Source organism: Mytilus trossulus, chromosome 12, assembly GCF_036588685.1.
Source record: "Mytilus trossulus isolate FHL-02 chromosome 12, PNRI_Mtr1.1.1.hap1, whole genome shotgun sequence".
Classification (NCBI taxonomy): Eukaryota; Metazoa; Mollusca; class Bivalvia; order Mytilida; family Mytilidae; genus Mytilus; species Mytilus trossulus.
Window position 1 is genome coordinate 1,561,022 of NC_086384.1, and position 25,920 is coordinate 1,586,941.

The following is a 25,920-nucleotide window of genomic DNA, read 5'->3' on the forward strand; positions in this document are numbered from 1 at the left end:
AGATAATAAATAGTTTTTTTTCACTTATTTATTGACATAATACTTGTTTTAACATATTTTATTTTTATATTCAATTAAATCATTTAAAGGACAATGTACTATACTTTTTTAGCTCACCTGGCCCACAAGGCCAAGTGAGCTTTTCCCATCACTTTGCGTCTGTCGTCGAATTAAACCAAACTTGGCTGTTGATTGTCTATTTATGGCTTGAATATAAATCTATTGTCTATTCTAATGTCTTTACTAAACTATAAACTAAACCCACCAAGTAACATGTACCTGAAAATAATATAAACAAAATAATAGAAAACACAGTAGTTAACATTGGCCACAATCATCATTGGGGTATCTAGTTTAAGAAATGTGTCCGGTGACTAGGCCAACTCAAAAACCAAAGCATTTAGAGCAAATTTGACATGGGGTTAAACTGTTTATCAGGTTAAGATCTATCTGCCCTGAAATTTTCAGATGAATCGGACATTCCGTTGTTGGGTTGCTGCCCCTGAATTGGTAATTTTAAGGAAATTTTGCTGTTTTTGGTTATTATCTTGAATATTATTATAGATAGAGATAAACTGTAAACAGCAATAATGTTCAGCAAAGTAAGATTTACAAATAAGTCAAAATGACCGAAATGGTCAGTTGACCCCCTAATGAGTTATTGTCCTTTATAGTTATTTTCTAACAATTTTCATAAAATTTGTAATTTTTTTTTAACATTTTCCACTGAAACTACTGGGCCAAGTTCATTATAGATAGAGATAATTGTAAGCAGCAAGACTGATTAGTAAAGTAAGATGTACAAACACATCACATCACTAAAACACAATTTTGTCATGAATCCATCTGCTTCCTTTGTTTAATATTCACATAGACCAAGGTGAGCAATACAGGCTCTTTAGATCCTCTAGTTTTTCACAAAGACCAACAAACAAGTTTAGAAACATTTCAAAATTCTTTTGACATGTTTTGACCATTTAATACTTGATAGATGCATGGGGAAAACTTTCATCAAATAATATGAATATAATGGTGCTATTTTTTTTTACAGTGGGTTATAATGTTCTTCCAATGAGGGTTACGCCTCATTTGGAGTGTTTTTCCCAACCTGGTAAAGGTTCATCTTTATGCATAATTCAAAATTGGAAATTTCAACAAGCATCTAATATTCTTACACAAGAAAATAAACCCTGGTCTGCTAGCTACATGTTCATCTTTTCTACCGATTCAATAACTAGAATCATGCAAACAGACTTAAGAAAAAGGGATGCAAGTTCATCATACAAATATGACACTTTTTCTAGACAATCCAGATCATGCAAAATACTTCGCTAAAAATTGTAAAGGTTAAAATTGTTGTTGTGTACTAAAAATAAACATGGGAACTTTCAAAAGTTGGCGGGTATCATAACAAGTCTTACTATTTTTATGCCCCATTCTGTCTGTCCGTCCTGCTTCAGGTTAAAGTTTGTGGTCAATGTAGTTTTTGATGAAGTCGAAATCCAATCAACTTGAAACTTAGTACACATGTGTTCCTTATGATATGATTTTTCTAATTTTACTGCCAAATTAAAGATTTCACCTAATTTTCACAGTCCACTGAACATAGAAAATAATTGTACGGATGGGAAACTTATGTACTTATGGCACATTCTTGTCTAAAGAAAAAAACACGTCATAATGATAATGGAACAAAGCAGGCTATGTTAGTGGGGTTGCTTTTATAGTAAATCAAGTTACCTTTTTTTCACCTTCTTCCACCTCAGAGCTATCAGCTCTTTGATTAATTTTTGATTACAAAGATATGACCTTAAACGATCGTCAAATCATCCAAAAGTTTTGAAGTTGCACATAGGGAGTAGGGCACATTAGGAATCCTTATGAAGTTTATAATCCCCTGAGATTTTGGCTAAGCTGTCAAAGAACAATTGTATGAAATATTCAATTGCCGAAAATCTCTAAAAACAAGTAGTTTAGATTTTCCAAATTGCAAAAGTCGTAGGAATATCGTTTGTCGTCAATACGTAGTCAACTACGTAAGTAGTCTTAAAATAAGTGCCACTGTTTATGCTGTTGGTGTCAATTTTAAATTATAAGATGAAATTTTTGTCTCTTTTCAATTTGGAGGCAGGGGTTCAAATTAGCGGTTGTCCGAGGTCTGGGACCTTCTACTTTTGCAGTCGGACTTCCAACTTCGTGACCAGCTAGGCTCAACATACCTGACTTGGAGAAATAAAAAAATAACTTTGCAAACCTTTTTACCAAAGCCTCCTAATAAACGATCTCAAAACTTATTTTTAGCATTATTATTCATGACAGTGATGTTCATTTTGTTCAACCTCTAGCTTCATACAGAAAATTGCCCACAAATAAAGGGTAAATTCTAATAAAATCGTATCTGACAGAAACAACATTGAAAACAAAATGGCTTAATTATGTGAGAAGAAAATTACAATTTCAGATGCAATTCCAGAAGAGGAGAAGGGTAATTCAGGGGTTTGGGGATGAACTAAACAGAAATCAGATAAATGACAAAATGCATCTATGCATGGTAAATAAATATAAACAATAGAATTGAAAACCAAAAGATATATATGTAAAAGAATAAAAAAAAAACAGAAAATATTTTGTAAAGAAGCTCTTTTTGACAACTCCAATACAATGTGACAGCTGGGAACAGTATATTTAACAATATATATATATGGTCCTGGTGACAGTATAAATTAGTGATAAATGTTGGTAAAGCAAGTTAGATGCTTTTAAAGTGTAAACCAATATTACTGCAATTTCATTGGGTATTTTTTCTCTCAATGTTGATGGGTCAGTTAAAATAGCTGGAAGTTTCTTATTTTACACAAATGATGCAGCTAGATTATATGATACCTGAATGAAAGCAAATCATATGATATGTATGTGGAGTCCTTTGGGGCAAATTACCCTCTCCTGTTTGATAACTTTGAAACGGATGAGCTCCCCACCTCTCAACCATATTCATTCATGTATGGGACTATATAACTAATCAAATGAAATATAGGTGAAGTCCCTAGGGTCACCCCACAACCTCCTGCTTTAGAACATGGAAACAGTAGAGATCCCGACCCCTAAACCATATTTATTAATGTATGGGAAAATATAACCAATCAAATGGAATACAGGGGGAGTCCCTGGGGTCACCCCACCCTTCCTGTTTGGGAACTTTGAAACAGTTGAGATCCCATCCCATAAACCATATATATTCATGTATGGGACAATATAATAAATCAAATGAAATACAGGGGGAGTCCCAGTGGCTCACCCCATCCCTCCTGTTTGAGAACTTGGAAACAGTCAAGATCCCCTCCCCTAAACCATATATATTCATGAATGGGACAATATACTAGTAACAAATCAAATGAATTTTAGGGGGAGTCCCTAGGGTCACTGCACACATTCCTGTTTGAACTATATAACTGCAATACAATATAACAAATCAAATGCAACACAGAGGAAGCCACTGGGTGTCCCCCACCCCCTCCTGTTTGAAAACTTGATAAATGTCGAGATCCTCACCCCTAAACCATATATATTTATATGTATGGGACAATATAAAAATCAAATGAAAAATAGGGGTAGTTCCTAGGGTCACCACACCCTCTTGTGTGTATTTTAGAACTTGTAAAATATTGAGATACCAACTCCTAAACCATATTCATTACTGTTTGTTATTTCAAAAAGATTGAATGACATACAAGGTCAATCTCATAGGCGTCACATATGCATATCACTTTGCTAAACCTAACACCTGTCATTTTATTCAACACTTACACATCAATGACTTGGGGTGAAGGTTGGAGTCATTTACATTTACTATGGATAGGTCAGTCAGACCTCACCATTGATCCCTGTAGTAGTAAACATTTGTCTGATTTGTGTCTCATAGCTTTTGTACTGTAGAACACAAACTCAGTTTTCTTTCCAGGGAAGCAAGTCCATTCATACTTTTACGAGCTTGTACTGAAGTCAACTTAAACTATTAACAGTCAACTAATACGAACAATAACTATCAACTAGAAAAACTGCAATCATTGCGAATTTGTACCACTGCAGACTAATGACTACGGAAAAAAAATGTACTTGATATATGTGTTGCTTTTGAAGACCTTCAATTCATTAAATGAACATAAATGTACAATTATATATGAATGTTTAATGTTTGTTCTTTTGAATCTTTAAAAAAAAATTGAAGCAACATTGCCAAAGTTTTCATAATTAATATGTTTGCCTGGGGTCTTTGGTTAACTGCCTACAGTGCTTACAGCACTTTGAATATATCTATTAGAGTATTTAAGTATGATATCTATAAAAATTCCAACAAAATCAAATGCTTGACGATTCTTACACAAATAAATTTGGAAAATAAAAACAATTGTAGAGGTCAATTTAATACACGATATAATAATCGACCCAAAAAAGTATATCAATATACAAATTATTTCAGGTCATTTAATATTTCCTTGTATACAAAGACTACAATAGTATAATATTATTTCTAAAACAATTCAATCTTAAAAAAAGATCTGAAAGTATATATACCCTTCATTGAATAAATAAAATATAAATACATTTTGTCCCTATAATGAGGTAATCTTATATTTCTTATAGATTTCAATTGCTATAGAAAATTTATATAAAGACAAGAAATAATTTTGAGTAAGACATCTTTAAACTTTGAAATGGCGTTTGCAAGTTCAATACAAAAAGGTCAGATTCCAGTTGGATGTCAGTTATGTGAAGGTGGAAATAAGATTCAATGGAAATGTATTACATGCGAGTCACTCATGTGTGACAAGTGTAAGGATGGAGTCCATCTAAAGATTGCGAAAGATCATAAAATAACTAACATTAATGATATTGGAAAACATGACAGGTCAAAGGACACAATAATATTCAGTGAAGTCAAATGTGATGAACATTCTAACCAAGCTTGTTGTCTATTCTGCAAAACATGTAATAAGCTTATCTGTCCAAAGTGTATCACTAAAGTTCATAATGGACATGAGTTAATTGAAGAAGAAGACTATAATAAAGGCAAAGTAGAACTGAACCCAAAACAGAAGAGTGAAATTAAGTTAGAAATATCCAAAGTTTATACAACAGATCTTACTTATATTCACGATTTAGCAGTATGTTCTGATGGTTCTATGTGGATGGGGGATCAAATCAGATCAAAGTTACAACATGTCAAACTAAGGGAGAATAGAACTGAAGTTATAACAAGTCAAAACACTCAGATCTATGGAATGGCAAAAACTCATTCAAATAACATTCTTGTTACAACAGATGAGACTAAACTCAAACTAATCAACACCATGACAGGGGAGATAACTGATTCTAAGTATGATGTAAAACCATTGTATCCAATCAGTGTCCATGTGACCAGTGATCACAGAGTTATCATAGGAGCCAAGTCTGGAGGTAATCCATTCCCTGTTACAGGAAGACGTGTAGTGGTGGTAATGGATCAGGAAGGAAAACAATTAAAGGAGTATGAACATGACAATCATAACAAACGATTATTCACCTACCCGCTATGTGTAACTTCTACCAGTAATGGTAACATCTGTGTGGTGGATAGGTTAGATTATGATTTCAGAGGTAGAGTGGTAGTGTTATCACCAGGAGGAGACATTCTAGAAACTTATACTGGTCACCCTGATGTCAACACGGGGAAGAAACCATTTAAACCAGAAAGGATACTAACAACACCATTAGATAATATCATTGCTACTGATGTGGTCAATGTTTTATTACATATACTGACTGACCAAGGACAAAGTATTACCTACTACAACCTCCGTGACATAGGGATCTTAGGTCCATACTCCCTTGCTCTATCCTCATCAGGAACTATATTTATAGGATGTGTTAGTCCAAAAGAAAGTCCAGACACTTCTAAGGCCAATCTTTATGAGTTAAACTATTCTGGATTCTAAAGATTTCTCTTGCTCTGTATACCTAAGGAACTATATTTATAGGATGTGTTAGTGAAGAACGAAGTAGAAAAACAAACTATATGATTTCCCTTACACATAAGGATAAAATATGATATAATATAATATAAAAAAATCCGCTTATGCTAGGACCTTTCTATGCATTTATTTAATGTGTTAATGATAACATAAGTTTGAATTATACGGCTGTATTCTATTGATTTTAGAATTTGATTTGAAAATTAATTTTTGAAAAAATAGTAAAACTGTTATCAGTAAATATCTGTTTGATTGATTGTTGGTTGCTTAATTTCCAGTGGCAAATATTTCATGCATATTCAGGACAACAGTACCTATAGACAATCTTTACAGATTTCAATAACTTTAATGATTTTTTTCATATTCATTATATTTTCATTTCTAAGACTAATTCTTTGTTATCCCAAAATTTCATATGCACAAAGTTCAAATTAAGTTTTTAACTGTGTTCTAAACTTGTTGAACTGGTAAAGGCTGCAGCATGTTGTTAATAATAGCCATATTATAACTTAATAAGAAGATGTTGTATATATACGCAGCCAAATTTTGCTCACGTGAATTTCACGTTAATCTCATTTCACATGAATTTCACATTAATTTCACGTGAATTTCACATGAATCAGATATTTCACGTGAAATTCACGTGAATTAAGCCTTCACATGAAATTCACGTAAATTTTTCACGTGAATTACGCGTATAAGCTCGATTAACGTGAAATTTACGTTAATTTTACATTAATTTCACGTAAACAAAATTTGTCATATGATTGCCAATGAGAAAACTCCACAAGATACCAAATTGACTCAGAAATTAACAACTATAGATCCCCAAACTGCCTTCAACAATGTGATAAACCAATACAGCATAGTCCAGTATAAAAGGATGCTATATAAAGTACTGGAGGAAATTTTCCTTTAAAAGATGACAATAGTGATTGAATATCTGTCATGTTGTTTGAATATGGAGTTCAGTCTTTCTTTAATTTGCTCATTGTTGAAGTCAGTTATAGCTGAATATACAGTTTGGGTTTTACTCTTTGTTGAAGGCAGTATGGTGACCTATTATTGCTTACATATCTCTGGTGGATTGTTAGGTCTTACCTAGAAATTATCAGGGAAAATTACAAAGACTTAATTGAAACCCTTAGGTTTGCAATTAAGTCTAAGAGTTGATTTAGGCAGAGTTCTGATAAATATCTAGTAAGGAAATTTGCTACCTTAAGTTATTAAAAATTATAAATGACAAATAGAGATCAGTATTTAAACATGATAGATACCTGGTATATAATTTGTCCTTGACTTTTAAACTGAAGAAAATTGTACAATAATCTTGATTAAAATATATTGAATGGGATATATTATTAAAGGAATGTCTTAACTTTTTAAATATACATTAATACAAATGACGTATTTAAGATTTATTGAAGTTTTCTATGGACTATGTACAACAAACATTGGTTTAGAATTTGAGTTATCTCCCATTATATGCATCAGATAGCAATTCTGTTATATCTTGAAATATTTGTTTGGACAAAATTCCTCTATTTTGTAATATGAATTAATCATGTTGATATTTTAAAAATGTAAGTTCTTGTTATGTGTTTCTGTTAAAACTCTACTTATGTCTACTTTCTTTTTGGCTAATTATTATATATTTAATTGATCCAACTTTTTGTGTACTATACATATGTGGATATCTATTTTTCTTTTTTTCTTTTTGGGCTACTTGTTTGTTATCTATATCAACCACACTTGCAATAAAATGCATTAGTATTAAAAAAAAACATACTATAGATTCTTTATCTACGTATTCTTTAAGAACTTAAATAGTTCTCGTTTAACTTTTTTTTTTTTATCTCTTTGTTTGTATTGTATTATGGAAAAAATTATTGATGTTGTAATGTTTATGCCCTTTGGGGCCCATAATTGGAAATAAAATATCTTATCTTATCTGTCCATGAAATTAAAACAAAAAAAAAAAAACTTTTAAAATAACTCTGTTTTATTCAATACTCAATATGTTTGAACTCTTATATATCATGTATATTGTTTACATCGTTGACATCGTTAACATAGCCATGTATACATATCAGAAGATGGGGTAGAAGTTCAAATGAGACAACTTTTTATTTAAGTTACACCATGGATTTGTATACAAATCCTTGGTTACATGTTTTATAAGTAAACCACTATAGGTCAAAGTATCTTCATTAACACGGAGTTTTGGCTTTTATCGAGTAGCAAGCTATAAAAAGTAAACAAAAAAGCACTTGTGTAAAAGTATTTAAACAGGAAAAATAAATTTCTAATACATTTAAAAATAGAGAAACCAGAAACATGTATGAACAATTTAACAAATGACAACTACTGAACAACAGATTCCTGACTTAGAACATGTGCAAACAAATGCAGTTAGTTTAACGTTTATATACGTACCATAGACTCAACATAAAATATAAACACGATTTTGACACAATATTGTTAGCATTGTTATGTGAACAATTTAAACAGAAAGGTGTATATCAATTAGGAGAGGTGGTATGATTGCAAATAAGTCAAATTTCCAGTACATACATACTAAATGGTACATCTATAGATAACTGATGGCCTTTAACATGGAGTAAAGTTTATATCGCATAGTTAACAATCAAAGACACCGACATGACATATGGAAAACAATTTAATCTATGGAACTAACTGCTCAACTTATTTAAAAAAAAGAAAGAAAAAAGAACAACAAAAATGTATATACAACAACAAGATGTTGACACGATATTGTTAAAATTACGATGTATACGATGTGAAAGATGTAAAGAGAAAGGTATAGACTCTATGTATACAATATAAACACGATGTTGACACAATACTGTCAACATCGCGATGTATACGATGTGAACGATGTAAACAGACAGGTATAGACTCTATCAAGGACTTATATAGTAGGATTCAAATCTCATAATTTTTGCAAAATATGTAGAGAATTGTTGGATTTGAACATATCTTCTATACATTTTTAAATTGCTTATATTTAATCTAATAAATGCTTTAAAACTTATGCACATATAATGTTAACTAGAAAAAAATCTAAATCCATTTAAAAGTAAAATACGGAAAAAGTGGATGATTTTTTTTTTTAATTTACTCCTGGATACTATCTTATGATCATAAATAAGCCTCTGTCCAAGTTTGGTACAAACCCAGAATAGTTTAAGAAAGTTATTAGAATTTTAAAAACTTTAACCACAGAGTGAATATAATGATTCCCTGCAGAAATTGCAACATGATGTTGACACGATATTGTCAACATAGCGATGTATACGATGTGAACAATGTAAAAAGAAAGGTATAGACTCTATATAAACAATATAAACGCGATGTTGACACGATATTGTTAACATTGCGATGTATACAATGTGAATGCGGTAAACAGAAAGATATACCTTACATACACAAATATAAACACGGTGGTGAAACGATAGTGTTAACATTGCGATGTATGCGATGTGAACCATGTAAACAGAAAGGTATAGAACATAGTGATATGATACAATGTAAACACAATAACGACAGTATAAAGTTGACATTGCAATGTTGACAATATCGACAAAACATCTTGCACTGGACATAGTTCATCATTGCGAGTTTGTACCATTGCAGACTAATGACCACGAAAAAAAAAATATACTTGATACATATGTTGCTTTTGAAGACCTTCAATTCATTAAATGAACATAAATGTACAATTATATATGAATGTTTAATGTTTGTTCTTTTAAATCTTTAAAAAAAGAATTGAAGCAAGATTGCCACAGTTTTCATAATTAATATGTTTGCCTTGGTTTTTGGTTTACTGCCTACAGTGCTTACAGCACTTTGAATATATCTATTAGAGTATTTAAGTATGATATCTATAAAAATTCCAACAAAATCAAATGATTGACGATTCTTACACAAATAAGGTTGGAAAATAAAAACAATTGTAGAGGTCAATTTAATACACAATATAACAATCGACCCAAAAAAGTATATCAATATACAAATTATTTCAGGTCATTTAATATTTCCTTGTATACAAAGGCTACAATAGTATAATATTATTTCTAAAACAATTCAATCTTTAAAAAAGATCTGAAAGTGTATATACCCTTGATTGAATAAATAAAATATAAATACATTGTGTACCTATAATGAGGTAATCTTATAGTTCTTATAGATTTCAATTGCTTTAGAAAATTTATACAAAGTCAAGAAGTAATTTTGAGTAAGACATCTCTAAACTTTAAAATGGCGTTTGCAAGTTCAATACCAAAAGGTCAAATTCCAGTTGGATGTCAGTTATGTGAAGGTGGAAATAAGATTAAATGGAAATGTATTACATGTGAGTCGCTCATGTGTGACAAGTGTAAAGATGGAGTCCATCTAAAGATTGGGAAAGACCATAAAATAACTAACATTAATGATATTGGAAAACCTGAAGGGTCAAAGGACACAATTATATTCAGTGAAGTCAAATGTGATGAACATTCTAACCAGGCTTGCTGTCTGTACTGCAATACTTGTAATAAGTTTATCTGTCTCAAGTGTACCACTAAAGTTCATAATGGACATGAGTTAATTGAAGAAGAAGACTATAATAAAGACAAAATACAACTGAAACCTAAACAGAAAAGTGACTTTAAGTTAGAAATATCCAAAGTTTATACAACAGATCTTAACAATATTTACGATATAGCCGTATGTTCTGATGGTTCTATGTGGATGGGGGATAGTTACAGATCAAAGTTACAACATGTCAAACTAAGGGAGAATAGAACTGAAGTTATAACAAGTCTAAACACTAAGATTTGGGGAATGGCTAAAACTGATTCAAATAACATTCTTGTTGTACCAGATGATGGGACTAAACTCAAACTAATCAACGCCGTGACAGGGGAGATAACTGATTCCAGGTATGATGTAAAACCATTGGTTCCAATCTGTGTCCAAGTGACCAGTGATGACAGAGTTATCATAGGAGCCAAGTCTAGAGGTAAGGCATTCCCTGTCACAGGAAGACGTGTAGTGGTGGTAATGGACCAGAAAGGGAAACAACTGGAGGAATATGAACATGACAATCATAACAAACGATTATTTACCTACCCTGCACGTGTCACCTATACCAGTACTGGTAACATCTGTGTGGTGGATAGGTTAGATTATGATCGAAGAGGTAGAGTGGTAGTGTTATCACCAGGAGGAAACATACTAGGAACTTACACTGGTCACCATGATGTCAACACTGAGGAGAATCCATTTAAACCTGCAGGAATACTAACAACACCATCAGACAATATCATTGTTACAGATATGAACAATCATACATTACATATACTGACTGACCAAGGACAAATTATAACCTACTACAATCTCCATGACATGGGGATCTTATATTCGATCTCCCTTGCTCTGTCTATGACAGGAACTATTTATATAGGATGTGCTAATATGAGTGGAAGTCCAGACACTACAAAGGCCAAACTTTATGAGTTAAAATATTCTGAATTCTAGTGATTTTCCTTGCTCTCTCTACCTCAGGAACTATTTATATAGGATGTATACATGAGATAGGAAGTCCAAACACCACAAAGGCCAAACTTTATGATTTAAACTTTTCTGGATTCTAAAGATTTCCCTTATTCTCAATTTCTGTCTACATCAGGAACTATCTATGTGGGATTTGTTAGTGATGAAAACACTACTGGCAGGCCAAACTTTATGAGTTTAACTTAATTCTGGATTCTAGTGTTTTCCCTTGTACATTACAGGAACTATCTGTAATTAATGTGTTAATGATAGCACAAGTTTAGATAGGCTAAATAAAATTGAGAATGGAATTCTGCATTCTAATGATTCTAGAACTTGATTTAGAAATTAATTAATAATGGAATATTTTGAAACAATAGTTTGAATATTATAAAAAAAATATTTTGGATAATTAGTAAATTTCTGTTTCAATAAAATTGAGAAAGGAAACGGGGAATGTGTCAAAGAGACAACAACCCGACCATAGAAAAAACAACAGCAGAAGGTCACCAACAGGTCTTCAATGTCGAAAGAAATTCCCACACCCAGAGGCGTCTTTCAGCTGGCCCCATAACAAATATATACTAGTTCAGTGATAATGAACGCAAATGAGACAACTCTCCACAGGATACCAATTGACACAGAAATTAACAACTATAGATCCCTATACTGCCTTCAACAATGTGATAAAAAAATATAGCATAGTCAGCTATAAAAGGATAATATATAAAATACTGAAGGAAATTTCCTTTTAAAAGCTGACAATAGTGATTGGATATTTGTCATGTTGTTTGATTATGGAGTTCAATCTTTCTTAAATTTGCTCATTGTTGAAGTCGGTTATAGCTGACTATACAGTTTGGGTTTTACTCTTTGTTGAAGGTAGTATGGTGACCTATAATTGCTAAAATGTCTCTGGTGGATTGTTAGGTCTTACCTAGGAATTATCAGGGCAAATGACAAAGACTATAAAAACAGTTTGAGAGTTGATTCAGGCAGGGTTCTGATAAATATCTAGTAAGGAAATTTTCTACCTAGTTATTAAAAATAGAGATAGTATTTAAACATGAAACATACATTTACCTTGTATATAATTTGTCCTTGATTTTTAAACTTAAGAAAATTGTGCAAATATATTGATTAAAATTTATTGAATGGGTATATTATTAGACTTTTTAAATAGAATGCAAATGACGTAATTAAGATTTATTAAAGTTGTCTATGGACTACCGTACAACAAACATTGGTTTATAATTTGAGTTATCTCCCATTATATGCATCAGAGCATTTTTGTTATATCTTGAAATAATTGTATGAACAAAATTACTCTATTTTGTAATATGAGTTAATCATGTTGATGTTTTAAAAATGTCAGTTCTTGTTCCATAAATGTGTTTCTGTTATACTCCATAAAATTAAAACAAAACAATTATCTTTTGAAATATCTGTTTTATAAAATACTCAAAGTTTGACTACATTTCTATTTTCTGTTGACAATTGGTCCATTTATTACTGACTTTTATTATCTGGTTTCTGTCTCATTGCTATACAGCTTTTTTCATCACTTGCTGTCTGTCGTCTTAACTTTTTTTTAATTGGATTTTATAAGATGTCATTCAAACATTCTCTTAGAGATCTCAAGTGTCTTGTGAGGTAAGTTCAGTGTTCATGGGGGGGATCCAGCAATTTAAAAAGAAGGGGTTCACAACCTAGAGTAAGGGGTCCAACTATATGCTCCCATTCAAATGCATTGATCATCTAAAAAAAAAAGGGGGGTTTCAACCCCCAGAACCTCCCCCCCCCCCCCCTGGTTCCCCCTCTGGTGTTGATATTTAATGTAGTCAATATAACAAATTAGAAGTTATTCAAATTAGTTGCAAGTCAGACTTTTTACCTATTCCACTCCAAATTATATCTTAAACATACATGTAATTGTTTTTCATTTGTCATTTTGGGACCTTTTATCTTTTACAATGCAGTATATACTTTGGTCTTTGTTGAAGGCCATTTTCTGGATCACATAGTGTTTATTTGTAAATCTACAAATGCATACATATCAATGAATATGATACTGTTGATACGAATATGACATCTTTAAATGACCGACCTCTAATTGCAACTATTCCCTCAGTTCTATATCTTTAGTTATAATTACCTTATTATCAAATTGTACACTACTCAAAATAGAAAATAGAAAAAGTTAATGGTTCAAGCATCAGGTTTACAAACAAATCTTAATGAATAAAATGTATTGTAATCTTGAATTAGTTGAGTATACATAGGATTAATTTTAGAAGATGTTTTTTTTTAAATGCAAATCAGAATTATTATAAAACAGAATGATTTTTAATTTAATTCTTTTCTTTAAGTCAATATATATTGTAGAGTGAGGTGTCACTGATTCAGACGTACTTATATATAATCATTTCTGCAACTACATCTTGCATTTAAATCATGTTAATTTGTAGGATCCTTTATAATAGAAAACTGACAAGAAAAGGTATTTCTCCAGGCCACCGAAATCTTTGTTTTGAAGTCTAGGTGGTCGAGTGGTCTCATTAGTGCATCCGATACGTATATATACAGTGCAGGTCATTTGATGCCACAATATCTTTGTAGCACGAGTTGGAATCTCAGCGAGGGAAGGACAAAAAAAAATTGAGAATGCAAATTTACTGATCTAACTTTGTTTGGCTGATGTTAAGACAAATTATATATATATATATGGGGGTGATAATTTGCCATACCATCATTATACCTGAACACACATTCCCTTTGATCATTGGGTTTACAAATTACATTGTCAATGTTTTATTACAGATGATAATCTTATTGACTTTTAAATACTTAGTTAATATACTTTGGATTAAAATGTCATAATGTATAGAAATGGATTAAAAGTTACATCTTAATTTAACTAAAATCAATTAGTCACTGGGATATATTGGTGATAATCACCTAAGTTAGATCATATGTTAAAAAGGGGGATCATTATAATATTCTGGCACAGGTTAATCAACTTATAGCTAATCTTGTTGACTGTTTACTTTGATGAATGAACATTCTGTCAAAAAATAGGTAAATAAAAGTGAAATAGAAATCAGATGTTCAAAAAAGTTGAATGGTAGAGTGCTTTCATGTTCATTTCATTTAGAGTATTAACCAGTAATGAATTAACTACAGATAAGATAGCTGTATACAATTTGTGATGGTGTTTATCTGTATTCATTTCATTTTGATTGTTGGAATTCATTTTTTTTTATAAAAATTTGGAAATTATAACTATGAGAAATGTTACATTGTTGAGAGTTATGAAGGGGATGTGAAGGGTGATAATCAGGATCTTGTTCATTATTCATTAACTCATTATGGCAGCTGGAATATCAGGGAAAATTAACCATAAAAACAAGTAGGCTTGTTTTAAAATATTCTAGTTAATTACTTAATAAGAGAAAGAAGGGAAGTAGCAGGAAATTATAAGGACATCAAAACCATAAATGTATGACTACCCCCCCCCCCCCCCCACCCACCCAACCTTCTGGGAGATATGGCCATTGCTGACCATAGTTGGTGGTTTGGTATGAATACCATCAGCTTCCACAGGAAACATTACATCACAGATGTTTGCATGGGTACCATTCTTTATTTATATATATTATTCTTTGAAAAGAAATTTCAATTCAATCTTTAAACATATAAACAAAGTGTATATACCCTCAATAACTAAATTTAAATACCCTTGATATGGTTATGTTATAGCTCTACACAAGTCAAAATAGTAGATTTAAATAGATATTAAAAAATATATAGAGAGACAAGGAGGTTATATAAAGTCAGACATCTTTAAATTTTGAAATGGCCTTTGCACGTTCAATACAAAAAGGTCAAATTCCAGTTGGATGTCAGTTATGTGAAGGTGGAAATAAGATTCAATGGAAATGTATTACATGTGAATCGCTCATGTGTGACAAGTGTAAGAATGGCGTCCATCTAAAGATTGGGAAAGATCATAAAATTCTTAATATAAATGAAATAGGCAAATCTGAAGGGTCAAAGGACACAATAAAATTCAGTGAAGTCAAATGTGATGAACATTCTAACCAAGCTTGCTGTCTATTCTGTAAAACTTGTAATAAGTTTATCTGTCCAAAGTGTATCACCATAAAAGTTCATAATGGACATGAGTTAATTGAAGAAGAAGACTATAATAAAGGCACAGTACAATTGACTCCAAAACAGAAGAGTAAAATTAAGTTAGAAATATCCAAAGTTTATAAAACAGATCTTAACAATATTCACTTTATAGCCGTATGTTCTGATGGTTCTCTGTGGATAGGGGATAATGTCAAATCAAAGTTACAACATGTCAAACTAAGGGAGAATAGAACTGAAGTAATAACAAGTCTTAATACTCAGATTTATGGAATGGCAAAAACTCATTCAAATAACATTCTTGTTACAAAAGATGAGACTAAACTCAAACTAATCAACACCATGACAGGGGAGATAACTGATTCCAGGTATGATGTAAAACCATTGTATCCAATCAGTGTCTATGTGACCAGTGATCACAGAGTCATCATAGGAGCCAATCCTGTGGAAGAGTTATTACCTATAACAAGACAAGGTGTAGTTATTGTGATGGATCAGGAAGGAAAACAACTGAAGGAATATGAACATGTCAATCATAAGAAACAATTATTTAGTTTGCCAAGATTTCGAAAAAGTTCCATAACAAAACCATTATTTTCCTTCCCTATATGTGTGACTTGTACTAGTAATGGTAACATCTGTGTGGTGGATATGTTAGATTATGATCGAAGAGGTAGAGTGGTAGTGTTATCACCAGGAGGAGACATTCTAGGGACTTACACTGGTCACCCTGATGTCAACACTGAGGAGAAACCATTTACACCTGTAAGAATACTAACCACACCATTAGATAGTATCATTGTTACAGATGTTGACAATCATTTATTACATATTCTGACTGACCAAGGACAAAGCATTACCTACTACAATCTCCGTGACATGGGAATCTTAGATCCATACTCCCTTGCTCTATCCTCATCAGGAACTATATTTATAGGATGTGTTAGTCCAAAAGAAAGTCCAGACACTGCTAAGGCCAAACTTTATGAGTTAAACTATTCTGGATTCTAAAGATTTCCCTTGCTCTGTATACCTAAGGAACTATATCTATATAGGAGGTTTTAGTGAAGAACGAAGTAGAAAAACAAACTATATGAGTTCAACTTAATTCTGGATTCCGATGATTTCCCTTACACATAAGGATAAAATATGATATAAATAATATAAAAAAATCGGCTTATGCCTGGACCTTTCTATACATTTATTTAATGTGTTAATGATAACGTAAGTTTGAATTATATGGCTGTATTCTATTGATTTTAGAATTTGATTTGAAAATTAATTTTTGAAAAAATAGTAAAACTGTTATCAGTAAATATCAGTTTGATTGATTGTTGGTTGCTTAATTTCCAGTGGCAAATATTTCATGCATATTCAAGACAACAGTACCTATAGACAATCTTTACAGATTTCAATAATTTTAATGATTTTTTTCATATTCATTAAATTATATTTTCATTTTTAAGACTCATTCTTTGTTATCCCAAAATTTCAAATTAAGTTTCTAACTGTGTTCTAAACTTGTTGAAACTGGTAAAGGCTGCAGCATGTTGTTAATAATAGCCATATTATAACTTTATAAGAAGATGTGGTATATATACACAGCCAAATTTTGCTCACGTGAATTTCACGGTAATCTCATTTCACATGAATTTCACATTAATTTCACGTGAATTTCACATGAATCAGATATTTCACGTGAAATTCACGTGAATTAAGCCTTCACATGAAATTCACGTAAATTTTTCACGTGAATTACGCGTATAAGCTCGATTAACATGATATTCATGTGATTTTTTTCACATGAAATTTACGTTAATTTTACATTAATTTCCCGTGAACAAAATTTGTCATATGATTGCCAATGAGAAAACTCCACAAGATACCAAATTGACTCAGAAATTAACAACTAAAGATCCCCATACTGCCTTCAACAATGTGATAAACCAATACAGCATAGTCAAGTATAAAAGGATGCTATATAAAGTACTGGAGGAAATTTTCCTTTAAAAGATGACAATAGTGATTGAATTTCTGTCATGTTGTTTGAATATGGAGTTCAGTCTTTCTTTAATTTGCTCATTGTTGAAGTCAGTTATAGCTGAATATACAGTTTGGGTTTTACTCTTTGTTGAAGGCAGTATGGTGACCTATTATTGCTTACATATCTCTGGTGGATTGTTAGGTCTTACCTAGAAATTATCAGGGAAAATTACAAAGACTTAATTGAAACCCTTAGGTTTGCAATTAAGTCTAAGAGTTGATTTAGGCAGAGTTCTGATAAATATCTAGTAAGGAAATTTGCTACCTTAAGTTATTAAAAATTATAAATGACAAATAGAGATCAGTATTTAAACATGATAGATACCTGATATATAATTTGTCCTTGACTTTTAAACTGAAGAAAATTGTACAATAATCTTGATTAAAATATATTGAATGGGATATATTATTAAAGGAATGTCTTAACTTTTTAAATAAAAAATTAATACAAATGACGTATTTAAGATTTATTGAAGTTTTCTATGGACTATGTACAACAAACATTGGTTTAGAATTTGAGTTATCTCCCATTATATGCATCAGATAGCAATTCTGTTATATCTTGAAATATTTGTTTGGACAAAATTCCTCTATTTTGTAATATGAATTAATCATGTTGATATTTTAAAAATGTAAGATCTTGTTATGTGTTTCTGTTAAAACTCTACTTATGTCCATGAAATTAAAACAAAAAAAAATAACTTTTAAAATAACTCTGTTTTATTCAATACTCAATATGTTTGAACTCTTATATATCATGTATATTGTTTACATCGTTGACATCGTTAACATAGCCATGTATATATATCAGAAGATGCGGTAGATGTTCAAATGAGACAACTTTTTATTTAAGTTACACCATGGATTTGTATACAAATCCTTGGTTACATGTTTTATAAGTAAACCACTATAGGTCAAAGTATCTTCATTAACACGGAGTTTTGGCTTTTATCGAGTAGCAAGCTATAAAAAGCAAACAAAAAAGCACTTGTGTAAAACTATTTAAATTAAACAGGAAAAATAACAGTCTAATACATGTAAAAATAGAGAAACCAGATACACGTATGAACAATTCAACAAACGACAACTACTGAACAACAGATTCCTGACTTAGAACATGTGCAAACATATGCAGTTAGTTTAATGTTTATATACGTACCATAGACTCAACATAAAATATAAACACGGTTTTGACACAATATTGTTAGCATTGTTATGTGAACAATTTAAACAGAAAGGTGTATATCAATTAGGAGAGGTGTTATGATTGCAAATAAGTCAAATTTCCAGTACATACATACTAAATGGCACATCTATAGATAACTGATGGCCTTTAACATGGAGTAAAGTTTATATCGCATTTATACACAACACAATTTAAGATTTATGTTTATTAATAAAATATCAAAACATACTAAAACTACAACTAAATATTAAAATAAACTGTATCATAACGGTACATATCTTTCTACATTGTATGACAAACTATATAATACATTATTGGCTTTCTGGGGGCTACTCATTCACTTAAGAGAATTGAAATAAACATTTCAAACTATTCAAAATATGAGAAAATAAATTCAAAACTTATCAAAATATGAGAAAAATAAAAATAAGCGATTAGTAAAAAATGTTCCTGTGGCGATCCCCAGGAATGAACCTATTTGTTCCTTGGCAGGAATGAACCTATTTCCTGGGGTGATCCCTAGGAATGAACCTAGTTCCTGGGGCGATCCCCAGGAATGAACCTATTTTCCTCGACAGGAATGGACCTAATTCCTGAGGCGACCCCCAGGAATGAACCTAGTTCTTGGGGCGATCCCCAGGAATGAACCTATTTGTTCCTCGACAGGAATGAACCTAATTCCTGGGGCGATCCCCAGGAATGAACCTAATTGCTCCTGGGCGATCCCAGCGTAGTAAAAATACTACTTAAAATACAATTTGTTCCTCGACAGGAATTAACCTATCTGATGTATTATTGAATTGGGGGAGTATGATTCCCCTGGAATTTAAAGAAAAGGCACATATTATTTCCATAAGAGTAGCCCCTAAACAAGAGATGAACAAATATATATATATTTAAACTAACAAACAAGATATATAAAAGAAAATATAACATGTCATATAGCAATTTCAAATCACTCTTTCTATAACTTCAATTGTATAGATGATATATTTTAGACTTCGCAGGAATGCATTGGGCCATTCCAGTTAATTTCTGACAGGTGGGGATGGATGGGGAGATTTTTGTTTATATCTATCAGAAAAAAAACATCATGAAACACTACCTATCAGATCTATAAATTAAGACCTATCAGATGTAGAGTTCCTGTTCATATTGGGTGGATGGGCTTTCAGGGGAAAAATTGACCTATCAGAATTTTTACTGCAAGGATTGTACCCATCAGAAATTTAAATCCAATACCAGGTAATGCATAATACGAAACTGTCTACATTCCAAAGCACCCCTAAGATATGAAATAGGTATTTTTTGTTACCCCTAAGATGTAATTATATTTAATCATTTACTGTTGCAAGACCCCTCAGAAATTGTTGCGTAAAAGTGTAACTGTCAGATGAAAAAACCCAAAATTTCACCCCTAAGATGTATAAATTTTACACCCCTCAGAAAGGACCATCCATCCCCCATTATCAGATATTAACTGGAACAGCCCATTGCATGAAAACACTTTAGCTAGAATGAAAATATAACAAACTAAACAACTATATGAATATTCTAAACAGAAATAACAGAAATACCAAGAACTTGCAGTCAGAATTACACAATATTGGTCTGACTGTAACTTAGAGTAACACCTTTAAATTTTAACATATTTTAATACATCCATATCATACCTATCACTTAAGCTAAATACCCAGTTAATGCACAGGTGTAGTTTGGGCTGGTGGGTGGGATAACTGATTGTAATTGCATCAAATACAACGATGCTTCCTCTCAATTCATCAACAATACTCTAACCCCCCTCTAGGGCACTATTCCTACTAAGCTAACAATAGATGTTATGTAATTTCCTAAGAATAGACTAGATACCTGCCTGCTGAAATCATTGATAACAGATACATTGTATTGTGTATAAACTATAATTTAATAAATCAAATTTCCTTTTATACACAACACAATTTAAGATTTATGTTTATTAATAAAATATCAAAACATACTAAAACTACAACTAAATATTTAAATAAACTGTATCATAACAGTACATATCTTTCTACATTGTATGACAAACTATATAATACATTATTGGCTTTCTGGGGGCTACTCATTCACTTAAGAGAATTGAAATAAACATTTCAAACTATTCAAAATATGAGAAAACAAATTCAAAACTTATCAAAATATGAGAAAACAAATTCAAAACTTATCAAAATATGAGAAAAATAAAAATAAGCGATTAGTAAAAAATGTTCCTGTGGCGATCCCCAGGAATGAACCTATTTGTTCCTCGGCAGGAATGAACCTATTTCCTGGGGTGATCCCTAGGAATGAACCTAGTTCCTGGGGCGATCCCCAGGAATGAACCTATTTTCCTCGACAGGAATGGACCTAATTCCTGAGGCGACCCCCAGGAATGAACCTAGTTCCTGGGGCGATCCCCAGGAATGAACCTATTTGTTCCTCGACAGGAATGAACCTAATTCCTGGGGCGATCCCCAGGAATGAACCTAATTGCTCCTGGGCGATCCCAGCGTAGTAAAAATACTACTTAAATACAATTTGTTCCTCGACAGGAATTAACCTATCTGATGTATTATTGAATTGGGGGAGTATGATTCCCCTGGAATTAAAAGCCAAATGAAATGAGTTCATAAAATGAAAGAATGAAAGCCCCCCATACCTGCCTGCTGAAATCATTGATAACAGATACATTGTATTGTGTATAAACTATAATTTAATAAATCAAATTTCCTTAGTTAACAATCAAAGACGCTGACATGACAAATGGAAAACAATTTAATCTATGTAACAAACTGCTCAACTTATTTTAAAAAAAAAAAGAAAAAAGAACAACAAAAATGTATATACAACAACAAGATGTTGACACGATATTGTTAAAATTATGATGTATACGATGTGAAAGATGTAAAGAGAAAGGTATAGACTCTATGTATACAATATAAACACGATGTTGACACAATACTGTCAACATCACGATGTGAACGATGTAAACAGACAGGTATAGACTCTATCAAGGACTTATATAGAAGGATTCAAATCTCATAATTTTTGGAAAATATGTAGAGAATCGTTGGATTTGAACATATCTTCTATACATTTTTAAACTGCTTATATTTAATCTTATACCTTATTGATAACCATAAAAATTCTTCTGTACATGTAAAAAATTTGTAAGGGTTCTGTGGAACCCAGTGTCTCACCTACTTTTGCTGTAAATCACAGACTCAACAAAACTGAGGAAGAAATTCAATAAAAATATTCCTCTTAATACAATCTTTTGATTGTAAGAAGCTTCTGTCCAAGTTTGGTAAAAATCCAGCATAGTTTATGAATCTAATAAATGCTTTAAAACTTTAACTGCAGACTTTAAACGTATGCACATGTAATGTTAACTAGAAAAAAATATAAATCCATTTAAAAGTAAAATACGGAAAAAGTGGATGATTTTTTTTTTTTAATTTACTCCTGGATACTATCTTATGATCATAAATAAGCCTCTGTCCAAGTTTGGTACAAACCCAGAATAGTTTAAGAAAGTTATTAGAATTTTAAAAACTTTAACCACAGAGTGAATGTAATGTTTCCCTGCAGAAATTGCAACATGATGTTGACACGATATTGTCAACATAGCGATGTATACGATGTGAACGATGTAAAAAGAAAGGTATAGACTCTATATATACAATATAAACATGATGCTGACACGATATTGTCAACATCGCGATGTAAACAATGTAAACAGAAGGTATAGACTCTATATAAACAATATAAACGCCATGTTGACATGATATTGTTAACATTGCGATGTATACAATGTGAATGCGGTAAACAGAAAGATATACCTTACATACACAAATATAAACACAGTGTTGAAACGATAGTGTTAACATTGCGATGTATGCAATGTGAACCATGTAAACAGAAAGGTATAGAACATAGTGATATGATACAATGTAAACACAATAACGACAGTATAAAGTTGACATTGCGATGTTGACAATATCGACAAAACATCGTGCACTGGACATAGTTCATCATTGCGAATTTGTACCACTGCAGACTAATTACCACGAAAAAAATATATACTTGATACATGTGTTGCTTTTGAAGACCTTCAATTCATTAAATGAACATAAATGTACAAATATATATAAATGTTTAATGTTTGTTCTTTTAAATCTTTAAAAAAAAATTGAAGCAACATTGCTAAAGTTTTCATAGTTTTTGGTTTACTGCCTACAGTGCTTACAGCACTTTGAATATATCTGTTAGAGTATTTAAGTATGATATCTATAAAAATTCCAATGACGATTCTTACACAAATAAGGTTGGAAAATAAAAAGAATTGTAGAGGTCAATTTAAAACTGGATATAATAATCGACCCAAAAAAGTATATCAATATACAAATTATTTCAGGTCATTTAATATTTCCTTGTATACAAAGGCTACAATAAAAACATTTGTATAATATTATTTCTAAAACAATTCAATCTTAAAAAAAGATCTGAAAATGTATATACCCTTGATTGAATAAATAAAATATAAATACATTTTGAACCTATAATGAGGTAATCTTATAGTTCTTATAGATTTTAATTGCTATAGAAAATTTATATAAAGACAAGAAGTAACTTTGAGTAAGACATCTTTCAACTTTGAAATGGCGTTTGCAAGTTCAATACAAAAAGGTCAAATTCCAGTTGGATGTCAGTTATGTGAAGGTGGAAATAAGATTAAATGGAAATGTATTACATGTGACTCCCTCATGTGTGACAAGTGTAAGAATGGGGTCCATCTAAAGATTGGAAAAGACCATAAAATTCTGAATATAAATGACATAGGAAAACAAGAGGTGTCAAAGGACACAATTATATTCAGTGAAGTCAAATGTGATGAACATTCTAACCAAGCTTGCTGTCTATTCTGCAATACTTGTAATAAACTGATCTGTTTCAAGTGTATCACTAAAGTTCATAATGGACATGAGTTAATTGAAGAAGAAGACTATAATAAAGGCAAAGTAGAACTGAAGCCAAAACAGAAGAGTGAAATTAAGTTAGAAATATCCAAAGTTTATACAACAGATCTTAACAATATTCACTATATAGCCGTATGTTCGGATGGTACTATGTGGATGGAGGATGGTACCAGATCAAAGTTACAACACGTCAAACTTAGGGAGATTAGAACTGAAGTTATAACAAGTCTAAGCACTAGGATTTATGGAATGGCAAAAACTCATTCAAATAACATTCTTGTTGTAACAGAGACTAAACTCCAACTAATCAACACCATGACAGGGGAGATAACTGATTCCAGGTATGATGTAAAACCATTGATACCAACCAGTATCCATGTGACCAGTGATCATAGAGTCATCATAGGAGCCAGGTCTGGAGGTAAGGCATTCCCTGTCACAGGAAGACGTGTAGTTATTGTGATGGATCAGGATGGAAAACAACTAAAGGAATATGAACATGACAATCATAACAAACCATTATTCACCTACCCTGTAAGTGTGACCTGTACCAGTACTGGTAACATCTGTGTGGTGGATGGGTTAGATTATGATGACAGAGGTAGAGTGGTAGTGTTATCACCAGGAGGAGACATTCTAGGAACTTACACTGGTCACCCTGATGTCAACACTGAGGAGAAACCATTTACACCTGTAGGAATACTAACGACACCATTAGATAATATTATTGTTACTGAGGCGAGAAATCATTTATTACATATTCTGAGTGACCAAGGACAAAGTATTACCTACTACAACCTCCGTGACATAGGAATCTTACGTCCATACTCCCTTGCTCTATCCTCATCAGGAACTATATTTATAGGATGTGTTAGTAAGAGTGGAAGTCCAGACACTACTAAGGCCAAACTTTATGAGTTAAACTATTCTGGATTCTAGTGATTTCCTTTGCTCTGTCTACATCAGGAACTATCTATATGAGATTTGTTAGTGATGAAGACACTATACTCAAAGGCCAAACTTTATGAATTAAACTTTTCTGGATTCTGAAGATTTTCCTTGCTCTGTCTACATCAGGAACTATTTATATGGGATTTTTTAGTACGGAAGAAACTAAGAAATCTAAACTATATGATTTGAACGTAATTCTGGATTTTAGTGATTTCCCTTGTACATTACAGGAACTAACTTTAATTAATGTGTTAAGATAGGCTGCATTCTAATAATTCTTGAATTTTGATTAAGAAATTAATTTAATAATGGAATATTATTTTAGATCAATAGTACGAACAATATAAAAACAAATTATTTTGCTTAATTAGTAAATTTCTGTTTCAAACATTTATATATATTCTAATTATACCAAGACAATGCCTATAGATTGATTGATTGTTGGTTGCTTAATTTTCAGTGGCAAATATTTCATGCATGTTCAGGACAACAGTGGCTATAGACAATCTTTACATATTTCAATAACTTCAATGATTTTTTTCATATTCCTTAAATATTTTCGTTTCTAAGACTATAATTCTTTTTTATCCCAAAATTCCATATGCATCAAGTTCAAATTAATTAGTCTTAATTTAACTGTGTTCTAAACATTAAAACTTGAAGAAGAAAAAATGGTAAAGGCGACAGCAGCATGTCATTAACAGTAACCATATTATAATTAAATAAGAAGATGTGGTATGATTGCCAATGAGAAATTTCCACAAGATACCAAATTAACTCAGAAATTAATAACTATAGATCCCCACACTACCTTCAACAATGTGATAAACCAATACAGCATAGTCAAGTATAAAAGTATGATATATAAAGTACTGAAGAAATTTTCCTTTAAAAGATGACAATAGTGATTGAATATCTGTCATGTTGTTTGGATATGGATTTCAATCTTTCTTTAATTTGCTCATTGTTGAAGTCAGTTATAGCTGAATATACAGTTTGGGTTTTACTCTTTGTTGAAGGC

The 25,920-nt window shown here is 31.6% G+C and overlaps 3 protein-coding genes across 11 annotated transcripts in view; all 3 read left to right on the top strand.

The window, feature by feature from the left end:
- Positions 1-25,920, top strand: part of LOC134692957 (rap1 GTPase-activating protein 1-like) — a 252,361-nt gene that overhangs the window by 154,007 nt on the left and 72,434 nt on the right. The gene's annotated exons all lie outside the window — the stretch shown is intronic.
- On the top strand, positions 15,392-17,053 carry LOC134693250 (uncharacterized). The gene has a single exon (XM_063553994.1). The coding sequence runs from the start codon at positions 15,426-15,428 to the stop codon at positions 16,731-16,733; it is 1,308 nt and encodes a 435-aa protein (XP_063410064.1). The 5' UTR covers positions 15,392-15,425; the 3' UTR covers positions 16,734-17,053.
- Positions 23,631-24,919, top strand: LOC134693211 (uncharacterized). Its single transcript, XM_063553946.1, has one exon. It carries the CDS (start codon positions 23,631-23,633, stop codon positions 24,885-24,887), a length of 1,257 nt encoding a protein of 418 aa, XP_063410016.1. The 3' UTR covers positions 24,888-24,919.

Bases quoted from the DNA above. Each gene is read 5' to 3' on its own strand.
- LOC134693250 (XM_063553994.1), top strand. From the start codon at position 15,426: ATGGCCTTTGCACGTTCAATACAAAAAGGTCAAATTCCAGTTGGATGT.
- LOC134693211 (XM_063553946.1), top strand. From the start codon at position 23,631: ATGGCGTTTGCAAGTTCAATACAAAAAGGTCAAATTCCAGTTGGATGT.